General features: G+C 37.9%; 1 protein-coding gene across 1 annotated transcript; it reads left to right on the top strand.

The window, feature by feature from the left end:
* Positions 1–4,349: 4,349 nt before the first annotated feature.
* LOC113838108 (zinc finger protein 120-like) lies at positions 4,350–6,183 on the top strand (the record flags this gene model as incomplete). The annotated part of the gene is made up of 3 exons (XM_027433877.2): positions 4,350–4,494; positions 4,705–4,765; positions 5,889–6,183. Coding segments are annotated over exons 1-3 (477 nt in total), but the record flags the coding sequence as incomplete, so codon positions are not given.
* Between the last annotated feature and the right edge of the window lie 7,232 nt (positions 6,184–13,415).

Raw genomic sequence — 13,415 nt, 5'->3', positions numbered from 1 at the left:
TGACCCTTTCCCCTTCTCCAGGGGACAATGTTTGTCTCTCTTATGGTCCTCCTTGTTTAATAGTTTCTCTGGCAGCATGTATTGTAGCCTTGTAATCCTTTACTGTATGTCTAAAATCCACATATGAGTGAGTTTGTAGAAGATGCTTTCATTTATCCTTTGTATAACATCCAGTGTTTGTAGGTATGTGAGTCCATATTACAGTTTTCAATTTGAGTCCATTGGTCTACCTGTCTTTTAAATTATTTTTCTGTGTTGTTTTTTGATTGAGCATCAGTGGGGTTGTATTTACCTGAAACAAAAGGAATTATAGGGAGATGCTGATGTATAGGAAGAGATCACCTTCACTTCTGGAGATAACTCTGGATCATGGTGCTTCTGTTTTAGAAGAACTACCAGTAGCTTGAGGGTCAGAAACTACAATTCAAGGGTCATTTGAAGTAATTTTATGTAAATTGTGAAGTCTGTGTTTATTTATTCTTTTATATCCATGGGATTATAGGGGTCTGAGTAACATTGGTAAAGATAACCCTTTTCCTTTCCTATGTTTTCTTTGGGCTATTGATTAAAAGTTGACAATATTTTTTCTGCCTTATTTCTTTCCTTTTTCTCACCAACCCCATCTTCTTTGAAAATACTTCACATACTTTTGATTGTTGTATCTTTTTGATAAGCGTAGACCTCATATTATGTGAATCTGTGTACTGATTTTCTGTAATCTATAACAGTAAAGTAGTTATATTCATTTTCATAAAAATATTCGACCTTCCCCAAGTTGTCTTGATACAATTTCTTATGTTGTCAGTTCTTGAAGGTTTTGATTTGGGGAGCGTTGCTGTGGAGAGACAGTTTTAGTTTTTATCATCTTTATCTTAGATGCTTGCCTCTTCCCAGTTTCTGGTTCACTATCATTTCTCTGTTTTCCAGTTGTTGTTATCTCTATGTTTTAATCATTAGTGCTTAAGTGATTTATATGATTTATACATTGGCTTTATATTTTAAAACCTTCTCATATATTGCTGTCTCTGTCTCCTATTTAGCCTCAGTTTTCAATATGATCAATCCTAGGGTCATCTGATCAAATATTGATTGGGTTCTTAGATCGGAATGTCTGACTTCTGCCTGAAAAAGACTGTGTTTACTGATGATTGATGTGGGAAGAAGAATTCGACTGTGTTGGCAATGTCTCATAGCAAGTTTTCCTGGGCTGCTAAAGAGAACTAGCTGAATACAAGATAATAAAAAAGCAAAAGAGAAAATAAAAAAAAATGGTCCCACAGGTTTTTCCTTCAGTGCAAAACTTGAGTTTCTCTCTTGAGCTCCCAAATAGATGGACTTTGGCCTAAGCATAACAATAAAATCAATACATTACCAGAGTAGCTTTTACTTAAATAATTTAATCACAGTGACAGTATTTCATTCATCCTTTCCCATAATTATTTCAGCGATTAATTCATTTCATCTTTCAGGACTTCTATCAAGTTAATAAAGTTGGTCTTTATTGTGCTTCAACCATGTTGGGCTACTCATGAGTTGGTCTCATAGTTTTGATGGAAACTGATAGCGATTTATTGCTCTGGTGGTTGTTGTTTGTGATTTTACACTGGTGTCCAGTTGTCTTGCTTTGAGGTGATTGTGGGTCTAGGTGCTAATTTCTCAGTCTTTCTTTGTTGGAAGGGTGCTTTTTCCCTTGGCTTCTATTTGCCATCTTATATTCTGATCAGAGGGCCTATGGTTGAATAGGGCTTCTCACCATATTTTGGGTGCTGGAAATCTTTCTGTATGTGTGGTCTTTGTTCCAGCAGGGTGTATCTGCCATGGTTTGAAATTGTAAGAATGGAAGAGAGGAGAGAACCTGGTGATAGTGTTGAGACGGCATGGAGAGATTGGGACATTTTTGTGGTTAGGTGGACCATATGGATTTCTGGCAGATGCTGTATCCTTTGAGCACAGAGATTCCTCTAAAGTTGGAGACTACAACAAAGAAATGAGGAGGAAATTGAATTGTAAACAGTGTTCAGGGTTATTGAAAGAATGGAGAAGATCCACTGGAGAGGAAATAGTGTGTATTTCTTATAGATCACATGAACTCTGGTCCAGAAGTGTATCTTTGCTTCAGTTTACCTACATGTTAGTCTGACTTATGTGACCTGCACATGAGCAGAGGATATTAATACAATTTTTGCTGTGACATGGCTTTGTGGATGGCAGTTGATTTTATGTTGGAGGACTCTGTTTGGGAATGAATGTGGAAGTTTCATGAACTGCTGTCCAACATTACCTGTTATTTGGGCTGGTGTGACATGCACATGAGAAAGGGATGTCTCCCTCAGTTGGAGGCTGGAATACGGCCATACTCCTCTTATTCTGAATGGTATTATATCCTTTGCTTTAATATGTTGGGAATCCTTAATTAGTTTCTTAATTATACAATATGTAACAGTCAAGACATTGTCTTGACTATCAGAAGGGAATTTGTGCTTTATGGGCTGTTATATGTTATGATAATCAATGAACTTGGAATAAATACACAAATTCCCCTACCTCCACTGCTTCCAACCCTCTCCACAATATCCATTCCCCCAAATCCACTGATACTCTGTTTCCCTTTAGAAAAGACAAGCCCCCCCATGGATATCAACTAAACACATCATGACAAGGTGCAATATGACTTGGCACAAACCCTCATACAAGGCTGGCCAAGGTAATTCAGTAGAAGGAAAAGTGTCCCAAGAGCAGGTGAAAGAGTCAGACACACCACAGGAGCTACTGATACGAATCCCACAAACAAACCAAAATAAACAACCAAAGCATGTTTGAAGAATTACTGACACAGAGCCATGCAGGCTCCATGATTGACTCTTCACTTTCACTGAGCCCCAAGGAGCCGTGTTAAGTTCATTCTGTGTGACATGTTCTCCTGTTTTCTGGCATTGGGGAAATGCCCAGAGATATACAAGGATGACCCCAAATAACATTCTACGCAATAGTGAAAAGGTTATCCTAAATGCCCTTCTCATTTATTGAGATTGATGACTACTTTACATGCCATCCTAGAGCCTTCATCCAGTAGTTTATGGAAGCAGAAGCAGACACCCACAGCTAAGCACTGAACCAAAAGCCTGGAATCCAGTTGTAGAGAGTGAGGTGTGATGAGCAATGTATTCATGGCCAATCTGGGTTAACCCACATAAACAGGTGACTTGAAGAAGAGGAGCTCATTGACTTCAAACTGACAGTTCAGAACCAGCATAGGACAGAACTAGGCCCTCTGAAATTGGGAGTCAGTTAGGAGACCTGGGCATTCTATGATGCCTCTAGTCATGGAAGAGAATTTATCTCTAGTGTACAAATGGACATTGGGATCCCATTCCACACTGAGGGATACTTTCTCAGCCTAGACACACTGGGGAATGACTAGGCCCTGCCACAAATAATGTGATGGGCTTTGATTCCCCAATGGAAGGTCTCACCTTTTCTATTAAGCAGAAGAGGGAAGGGATGGGGTTCAATGTTAGGTATGGGTGAATGGGAGGGGCACGGAAGTAGGACTGGTATATATAGTAAGAATGTTTGTAATTTAAATTTAGAAAATTAGAAAACATAAAAGATCATACTCATCAGAATTTAGAACTCTTAATTTTACCAGGACCAGATGTCTGAAGGAGTAATTTACCTCCAGCAATTCTTTCTCACCTCACAGGATCACCTATCCAACTATTGTTTCTATCCCATCCCTTCCACCCTACATCAGCTGTGCTCACATTTAGATCTTAAATGTTAAAAACAATGAAGATAATGACTAAATATCATATACTGAAATTAAAAACACATAAAATATTATAAAAAGGAGACTCTGACCTCATCCTTAAAGGGAAAATAGAACTTTGAAATTAATGAGATAAATGAGCTATAAAGTGTGTTTTATTTACATTTATAAGTTATTCAAATCTTGGATATGCATTTTATATTAAATTATAAAGTGTATATTGCAGTTAAATATGGGCTGCACACCGGAGATTATCATCAGAAATGTTAAATGTGTGGGCCCTCTACTCTTCTTTTCTCTTGAGCCTTCCTCCTTGCTTCCAGATTTATCCTTCTGTGTTCCTGATACCACAGCCTATTCTTTCATCTGACTCACTATTGGATAAACATGTCTTCATCAGAATATAAGATGTTGTATTCAGGCAAAGAAGAACAGCTTCATAAAATTAAACTAATTTTATCAACACATAGTTTCTTCATTAAGCAAATTTTCTATAGCATAAAAGTAATACATTTTAAAATAAGGTTCTATAGAAATACACATTTACAATACGGTCAGTATTTTGCTTTAAGTTGCACACATGTATGTGATATTTTAGAATGCCATGAAGTATAATGATGTGCATATTGACTTCACTTGGGAAGAGTGGACTTTGCTGGATAGTTCTCAGAAGAATCTCTACAAAGATGTGATGCTGGAGACCTATGAGAACCTCAATGATATAGGTAAGAGTATGTTTTCCTTCCCATTTTAAAATAATAGGACAACTGTTCCTTGGTTATTGGTGCTCTTCTTTAATTTGATTGAGAAAGAAAAAGAATACAATAAATGAATCAAAGTTATAAAGCTCACTGAGGACAATAACATATTTTTTGCACATTTGCCTATATTATTTCTCAATAATACTGTATACATTTTCTTCCCCTATATTTTAGGATACTCTTGGGATGATAATATTTTTGAAGAACATTGTGCAAGTTCAAAAAGACATGACAGGTAATTTTCATTTACAAGCTCACAGAAATGTGTCTCTGAAGAAATTGAAATGTGTCCTGAAGTTTGAAACAGAAACAGCAGTGTATTTAAGCACAGCTTAATTTGCATTGATGACTATTAAATTCTCACAACAACATAGAACTCAATTTCAGGTAGTTTAACTGCATTTGCAAGGCAATATTTTAAGAAAGAAGACAAAGAAATAATGCATTGAGAGAAAATGCCACTTAAATCCTTACACCACGAGAGATATTCTGTAGTACCGTAAATCCACTTATTTCATACTACCTATATTACTAAAGATATAGACAAGATTGAATTGATAGTCATATTTCCAAAACTTCCATTAAGCAAATACTCCACAGAAAAGTTGGTTTTACTCATGTACTTGCTGTGACAGGAGAAATAATTGTCAAGAGTCAAGGGGCAGTTATTGTATGGATGTGTAATCACAAGAACATATATCTATAAAGAACAGAAAGTCAAAATGAATTAAATGAGGAAGCCTCTTCTTCGTAATCTTTACATTATTAAGAATATCATGTACTAGTCAGGATTAAAGCCATTTCAGCAAAGAGATATGTAGAACATGATATACCTCTCTTGCAGGATATTTAAAATCGTGTAGTAGTCCCCATTTTGAGCATACTTGCTAAATTTGATTCAAGTATACCAGTAATTTGTTTTCCATCTTCATTGATAATTCACCAAGCTCACTCTGTAGAAAAGCCCTATGAATCTATGACTGTGTAAATATTTCCATTTCTTGTAGTTCCTTAGCAAATGTATTATGACTCACAGAGAAGGAAAAGTTAATAATAAAAAAAGGATGATAAACTTCTGAATTCTTCTAGTTCTCCTCATTAAGTGAATAATCACCTGTAGAAAAAGGTTCAGAAAATGAGAACCATGTAATAAAGGATTATATCTTCACAGCTATTTTCAAAGATACATGCAACCCTTAAAGAAGGGGAAAAGAAGAATGTAAGCACAGTTATAAAACTATAATAGCTGATTCTTCTTTACAACTGAAATAAATTGTAATATTAATTTGTACAGGTAACAAGATTCAACATTCTATTGAGTATGTTAAAGCCTTTACATATGACCCTTTTCCTGGCAGGCATGAAAGAAGGCAAACTGGAGAGAATTCTTCTGTATACACACAATGTGATAAAGCCTTTGAAAATAACAGTTATCTCCAAAGTCATGAAAGAAAACACACTGGAGAGAAATCATATGAATGTAACCAATGTGGTAAAGCCTTTGCATATCACAATTATCTCCTTATTCATCAAAGAAGACATGCAGGGGAGAAACCCTATGAATGTAATCAGTGTGGTAAAGCCTTTTGTCAGCAAAGTAATCTTCAAATGCATAAAAGGACACATACTGGAGAGAAACCCTATGAATGTAATGTGTGTAGTAAAGCCTTTTCTCAGCACAGTCATCTTCAAACGCATAAAAGAACACATACTGGAGAGAAACCCTATGAATGTAATCAGTGTGGTAAAGCCTTTTCTCGTCACAGTCACCTTCACAGGCATAAAAGAACACATACTGGAGAGAAACCCTATGAATGTATTAAGTGTGGGAAAGCCTTTGCTCGGCACAGTCATCTTCAAACGCATAAAAGGACACATACTGGAGAGAAACCCTATGAATGTAATCAGTGTGGTAAAGCCTTTTCTCAGCACAGTCACCTTCAAGTGCATACAAGGACACATACTGGAGAGAAACCTTATGAATGTAATCAGTGTGGTAAAGCATTTTCTCATCACAGTCATCTTCAAATGCATAAACGAACACATACTGGAGAGAAACCCTATGAATGTAATCAGTGTGGGAAAGCCTTTGCTCGGCACAGTCATCTTCAAACACATAAAAGGATGCATACTGGAGCGAAACCCTATGAATGTAATCAGTGTGGTAAAGCCTTTTCTCAGCCCAGTGCTCTTCAAAGTCATAAAAGATCACATACTGGAGAGAAACCCTATGAATGTAATCAGTGTGGTAAAGCCTTTTCTCATCACAGGAGTCTTCAAATACATAAAAAGACACATACTGGAGAGAAACCCTATGAATGTAATCAGTGTGGGAAAGCCTTTTCACACCACAGTCGTCTTCAAATACATAAAAGATCACATACTGGAGAGAAACCCTATGAATGTAATCAGTGTGGGAAAGCCTTTGCTCGGCACAGTCATCTTCACAGGCATAAAAGGACACATACCGGACAGAAACCCTATGAATGTAATCAGTGTGGGAAATCCATTTCTCAGCACAGTAGTCTTCAAATACATGAAATGACACATAATGGATAGATACCATTGGAAAGTAACCAGTGCGGTGAATCTTTTTCACAGCACAGTAACTGACTGCATCAGAAATTAACTTATACTTGGTGATTATGGAAATTTCCAATGCCAAATCTCAAAAAAATGAGGGAAATATACCAAAGAAATGATCAGGATGGAAGCTGACAATAAATGTTTTAAAAGATGGTTGGCTAACCCAAACCACAAGTGTGAGTTTATCTCCCATATAATAATAGGCATCATGGGGATATCACAAGTCCACATGTGAGATGTACCCTGCATGATTTTATACCTCCTGTTAGGACAAATTAGGAACTTTCAGGCTCGAAGTCTGACTTGTCTGTAGGGGTCATATTCTGCTTCCCTGATACCTGCAAACATTCAGTTTGGAACTCTGAATGGTGGTGATTTGTTGGGAGCCATATAGGTTGGCATTAACCTTTAGGCCTAAACTTGGCACACCACATGGTTATAGAACTGTCTTTTGTTATAAATGACTCCCAGAATCATGAGCACCCAGAAGGAACAACATGACAGAGACGTCAATCTATTGTTCCAAACACAGCTCCACTTACCTAAGCAACCCTCCCGCATCTCACCATTTACCTAGGTAACCCTCCTTCTCCCCACCACTCATCAACTTTTGACCCTGCCAACATCTTCTTTCTGTAGTTTTCTAACATCCTGCTTAAATGAACACCTTTATCTTGCGTTCTTATCCCCCTCCAACTTTACCTCATACTACTGACTATATAGGCTAGCCTACAAAAAATAAAATTTGCCACTTAATCAGAATCCTATCTGTGGTCATTCTCTCCTGTCACTTGTCCCCATTCCCCTCCCTCGATATCTTGCTGTAGATTGCCGTTCCACAGGTCCAGACAACTACAGTGACTAGAGATCATATACAGATTTTGGCAAGAAACTGTATTGAAGTCACTCTATGGATTAGTCCATATTATATTTCCAGAGCTGTGGAAAATGGAAGAATTTTTAGGGAGATACCTTAAGTTTTGATGCTTGAGTATCAAATGCCACTCAGGATCTTTGGTTGTAACTGAGGACAAGCAGACATATAGTGTATTTTTTTCCACTCAGCTGTGATGGGTCAGCCCCCTTCACTTCTTCCACTCTTTAGTTTTGGCAACTCATGCTGTTGTCAATGACAGTACCCACAGTCCCTACAGGGACTGTAATGCTTCTCAGTCCACCCCAGCAATCACTGGTACCTGCCTGATTCGCAGGAATAAGGTTGTTCTATGTGATATTTATGTCACCCCCATTGAGTAATATCTAGTGAAAGAGTAGACACCATGAAATTCTAAATGCCTAGTGAATTTCATTTGGGAAAAGACTGATTCCTCCAGATAAGATTCTATCTAATGTAGCAATATTTATGGCTTCTCTGAACATCTTGCTGGAGAGGCAGAACCTGAGACTTTGGGTAGGCTTTCTGATGGAAAAACTTTTAATATATGGCAGACTTATATTTCTTAGCTGTGCATATCACTTACCTTCCATCTAAACCTCTTATGACCTAAGGATGAATTACTTATCTTATGTCTAAGTCACTGTTGCAGATAGTATCAGGCAGTAATCATCTCCCTATTTTTCTATTAAAAACAGCATGTTCAGTGCTGAAACAATAAAACAATCAACAGAAATGGACTCAGAATACTTTCTGCACATATTTGCAGATACTTTATTCACACCTACTTAAAAGAATTAAGAAGGGAATAAATTTGGGAAAGAAGAAGAAAGTGATGCCATATATTTTAAATAAAATGGATAAAAATAAATGTTACATAAAAATTTGGCTAGAAAGTGAGCTTAGCAATAAAGAACGCTGGGTTTTATTGCATTGGACATAGATTATATTTGTAGAAACAGTGGTTGCTAACTGCAACTTCTGGGCCAAGGGAGCTGTTTCCCTCTTCTGGCCTCTTCAGGTACTGCAAACATCCAAATGTGGACAAACACACATATACATAAAGTTTAAAAATAAAATTCTGTACAGTAATGTCATAACCTTGAGATAGACAGCAGTAATGACTTGTCAAAATATTCTTTCTGGTCCTCCATAGAAGCATATGTGGCCTTCCTCTGAGGAAGCTTGCTCAGAAGGAAAGAAATAGCTATCATTCAGAGTGTGCATTTGTGTTTTCCCATTTTTTTCTATTTGTGTTCTACGTGCTTTTATGTGTGAGGACTGTGGTACTGATATATCTTTTACATGTATCTCTAACAGTATACATTATAATGTACTATATTAAATCACACATTATAATATATTTATATCTACATCATAACATATACTCTAAAAGATAAGTTTTTCTCTGTAAATCTCCATCAGCCTAAGTAGTTAGAGTTGCAATCTTCTATCCCTATTAAATTTTCCAAATGATAACCTCATGCAAAAATAAAGGAGACTTCTGATGACAGTTGTTAGTATTCAGCCATCTGTACTATCCTGTACTTGGATTTCTGACAGGATATGCGTTCAGCTTCAGCTACTAAGAGGGCCACCAGTGTTTTTTCACTGTGTTCCTTTTTAAAAGGGCCCTGCCCATCTCCCATTCTGTTCTCCCTCTCTCCCTCTCTGTGTTTGTCTCCTCTCTCTCTTTTTTCTGTCTGCCCTTCTTCCCTCTCTCCTATTGCTCCTGTCCCTGAAGCCTAGTCTCTCTCCTCCCTTTCCCCATGTTATCATCCCTTTGCCTAATAAAATACCTTATGGTTGATCCCTGTCACATGGATTCTTTCTTATATTTAAACAGCTTATGTGGAATGCAAACTCTTTGCCAGGATGGATCCTCTTTTAACATAAACCACCAGTGGATACATGCTGTTAATAAAGAAGTTATAGCAAAACAAACTTGTCTTGCCTTTTTTAAAATACATATCATCAGAGGTTCTCTCAAAAAAGTGTTAATCTTGAAATAGCTTTGAAAAGTTTTCATTGCCTAACTCTGAGGAATTGATTGCATTCAATCAACAACTGTAGAAAACAATATGGTGTCCACCTTATTCTAATAGACATTGTTTTCTTCATCATAGGGGAATGAAATGCATTTAGCACTCAGAGCTATATCCTCCGAAGTTCAAACTGCAGAATTCTTTAAGCAAATATCTCACTTTCTGGTGAAACAGCCATCCATTCCCAACCCATTTTCTCCTATTGCCAATTGAGGAGATTGGAGTTTACAGGGAGAATGTTGGCCATTGATTTCTTTGAATTTTTATTTTGACTGTAATCTTGTCATTCGTATTCAAAGGACAGTTTTATAATTATAGGTCTGTTTGGTGTCTCACAAGGGCTAGTTTCAAGGTCTGTGAGAGGTTGTGTCACATGGTGATGGTTGTGGGAAGGTTCTTCCACTGAGAATGACAATATCCCTGAGGAAGTTGCACTCTGCTGATTAAGAAAGCTGAGCCAGGAGGTGGTGCCTTCTTCAATCCCAGAACTTAGCAGGCAGAAGTACATGCAACACACACACAAAGAAACACAGAATATATCATATAAAACTAAGAGAAAACATATGCAGATGTACAGATGAAGATACTTGGGACTGGGTTAATTATAGGTTAATTTTATCTGAGAGTATTCACTTGCACAATAAACTGATTAACCCAAACGTTCTAGCTGTAAGGATTCATACCCAGCTGCTCTCCATGACACAAAGGGAACCAAAAGAGAGCAAGCATGTCCGGAACCCTAGACCAAATACCATGCTCCATTTCACCCCTGTGACCATGCAGAAATGGGCATGGTCAGTGCCATAAGTGAGTCTGGTTGCATCTCTCACTACAATTCCTCTTTTATTCTAAAGAAAAAGATTTATACTTAATGCAAAACTATATACAAAGAGAGCATATGTCAAGTATGAACTGAGATAGAAAAATAAGAACACACACCCTTAAAACCTGTTGCCAGTGAAATAACAAGAGCAAATGGCAAGAAGCATATACTCAGTCAGTCCTAGGTTAAAGGCAAAACGGATTTCCATAGAGTTGCCATAAAATGGAAAGTTTAAATCTTGTATCTAAAATTTCTATCTAGGAAGAGAGAACAATACTTCTGACATCATGTCTGCTTGTAGAGAAAAATGCTGACAACATCCTGTACCTAAGAATGAAGAAAACTTATTTTTCAGGAAGTTTCTATTTAGAGAATATGTGAGAAAAACTATGGAGTCTGTAGTCCCTTCTGTGCAGATATGGTCTGTAATAGCTCAAAGGGACAAATGATTCATCAATGATTATGTTATGTTCTATGTCATGTTCCCTTGTGTCATCTCTGCAAAGACTCTACATCCATACAGAAGAGAAAGCTTATAAATTTGAAGAATGTGGGAACAACCTCTCTTGCCGTGAAATGCCATTGTGATCTCGATGTGATCTACTGACTCTTCTTTCTACTGTGGTTTCCTGTTTCAATCTGCTTCTCCTAGAGGTGGAACATCTGGGACCCAATTTGTATAAGGGAGGATGTTTGATCTCTTCCTATGGGAAGGGCATATATGTGTATGTCCAATATGCAGGAATAGAAAATGTTATAGGCCCTTGAGTGGTCTGAAAGTTCAGAAAAGATCCATAGACAGAGCAAAATGTTTCCTAACACACCTATGTATTTGATAGATTACCCAGAATTCCCTCACTTGTGGACTCTGTTTTGTCCCCATCAATAGAGATGGAAGCAACAGGTGTCTGTTCTGAGAATATTGGAAGGTCTAGAGACCCAGATGTACCAAATACAATGTCAAAGTCCCATCCATCATTCGTGTTGGATGTTAGGACTCCCTCAACTCTTAAGGCATTGATGGGAGGTTGTTGGTCGTAGGATTTCTGACCTGCACAAATGTCATCAGGGTCTGAACTATACAGGTTTCCTTGTGCAGTGGCTGCTTGTTGAATTCTGGATTTCATAGAAGAGCATGGCCTAGGGTCCTTTTTTATAGAGTGATAATGTGTCATCTCTTCATTCTGAGAGGGCATATTTGTGAATATCCACTCTACAGGTATGGACTCTGTTGTTGTTCCTTGATTGAATTGCAAAGGCTGAAAAGAGTCAGTGACAGAGCAAAATCGGTCTACAACAAAATGTGCATGGGTGAAATAATCCAGAACTCCTCCTTCAAATGTGGATGATTCTAAGGCTTCTCCAGTAGATCTAGAAACTACTTGGAACTCTTTTGATGATTCAGTAGTTTCTGGAGACTCAGATGTTCCCAATAAAATATCAGTGTCCCATTCATCCTAAGTGTTTCTTGTTAGGACCTCCTCATCTTGTAAGGCAGGGCTTGCAGTTTCTGTGTCATATTTTTGCAACTCAAGGCCATTGTGTCCTGGTTTTGATCTAATGAGGCTTCCATGTGCAGTCATTTCCTGTTTTAAACTGCTTCTCCTAGAGCAGGAATTCCTGGGCCACACGTTGTAAAAATGAGATTGATTGATACCTTCATCTGGGTAGGGCATATGAGTGTATGTCCAGTATGATGGAATGGATAGTGTTACAGGTCCTGGAGTGAAATGCAATGGCCCAAAAGAACAGGTACCAGAGGAAAATGGTTCCTGAGACCACTCTGAATGTAAAAGATTATCCAAAGCACCTTCATCCCATCTGGAATGTGCTTGGGCTTCGCCAGAAGAAATGGACCTATTCTGTGTCTTTTCTGAGAATAATGGAAGCTTTAGAGACCCAGATGTACTCAGAACAATATCACAATCCCATTCATCTTTTGTATTGGGTGTTAGTCCTTCCTCAGCTATTAAAACATTGGTAGGAGTTGGTGGGTCATTGGATTTCTGGCCTGAGCAATTTTCATCATGTTGTGATCTATTTAGGCTTCCTTGTTCAGTGGCTACCTGTTAAATTATGGATTTCATAAAAGAGGAAAGCCTATTGTTCTCTTTTATAGGGGGAGAATGTGTCAGCTCTTCCACCTGAGAGGGCATATATTTGAGTGTCCCATCTACAGGTATGGAATGTTCTTTTGTTCCTTGACTGAACTGAAAAGGCTGAAGAGTGTCAGGGGCACAGCAATATAGGTATACAGCTCTCCCCCTCCATTGTGGATGATGCTAAGGCCCCTCCAGTACATTTATAATTAACCTGGGCCTCTTTTGAGGAAGAAGAAATGTCTGGAGAATCAGATGTTGCCATTAAACTACCAGTGTCCCATTCATTGTAAGTGTTTGTTGTTCGGGCTCCCTTAGCTTTTAAGGCAGGGCAGGGAGTTTGTGGGTCATATTTTTGCAAATTTAAGGCATTGTGTTCTGGTTTTGATCTACTGAGGCTTCCTTGTGCTCTGGTTTCATGTTTCCATCTGCTTCTC

The sequence above is a fragment of the Cricetulus griseus genome, unplaced genomic scaffold (assembly GCF_003668045.3).
Source record: "Cricetulus griseus strain 17A/GY unplaced genomic scaffold, alternate assembly CriGri-PICRH-1.0 unplaced_scaffold_534, whole genome shotgun sequence".
Classification (NCBI taxonomy): domain Eukaryota; kingdom Metazoa; phylum Chordata; class Mammalia; order Rodentia; family Cricetidae; genus Cricetulus; species Cricetulus griseus.
This window is presented reverse-complemented; position numbering and strand designations above follow the sequence as displayed.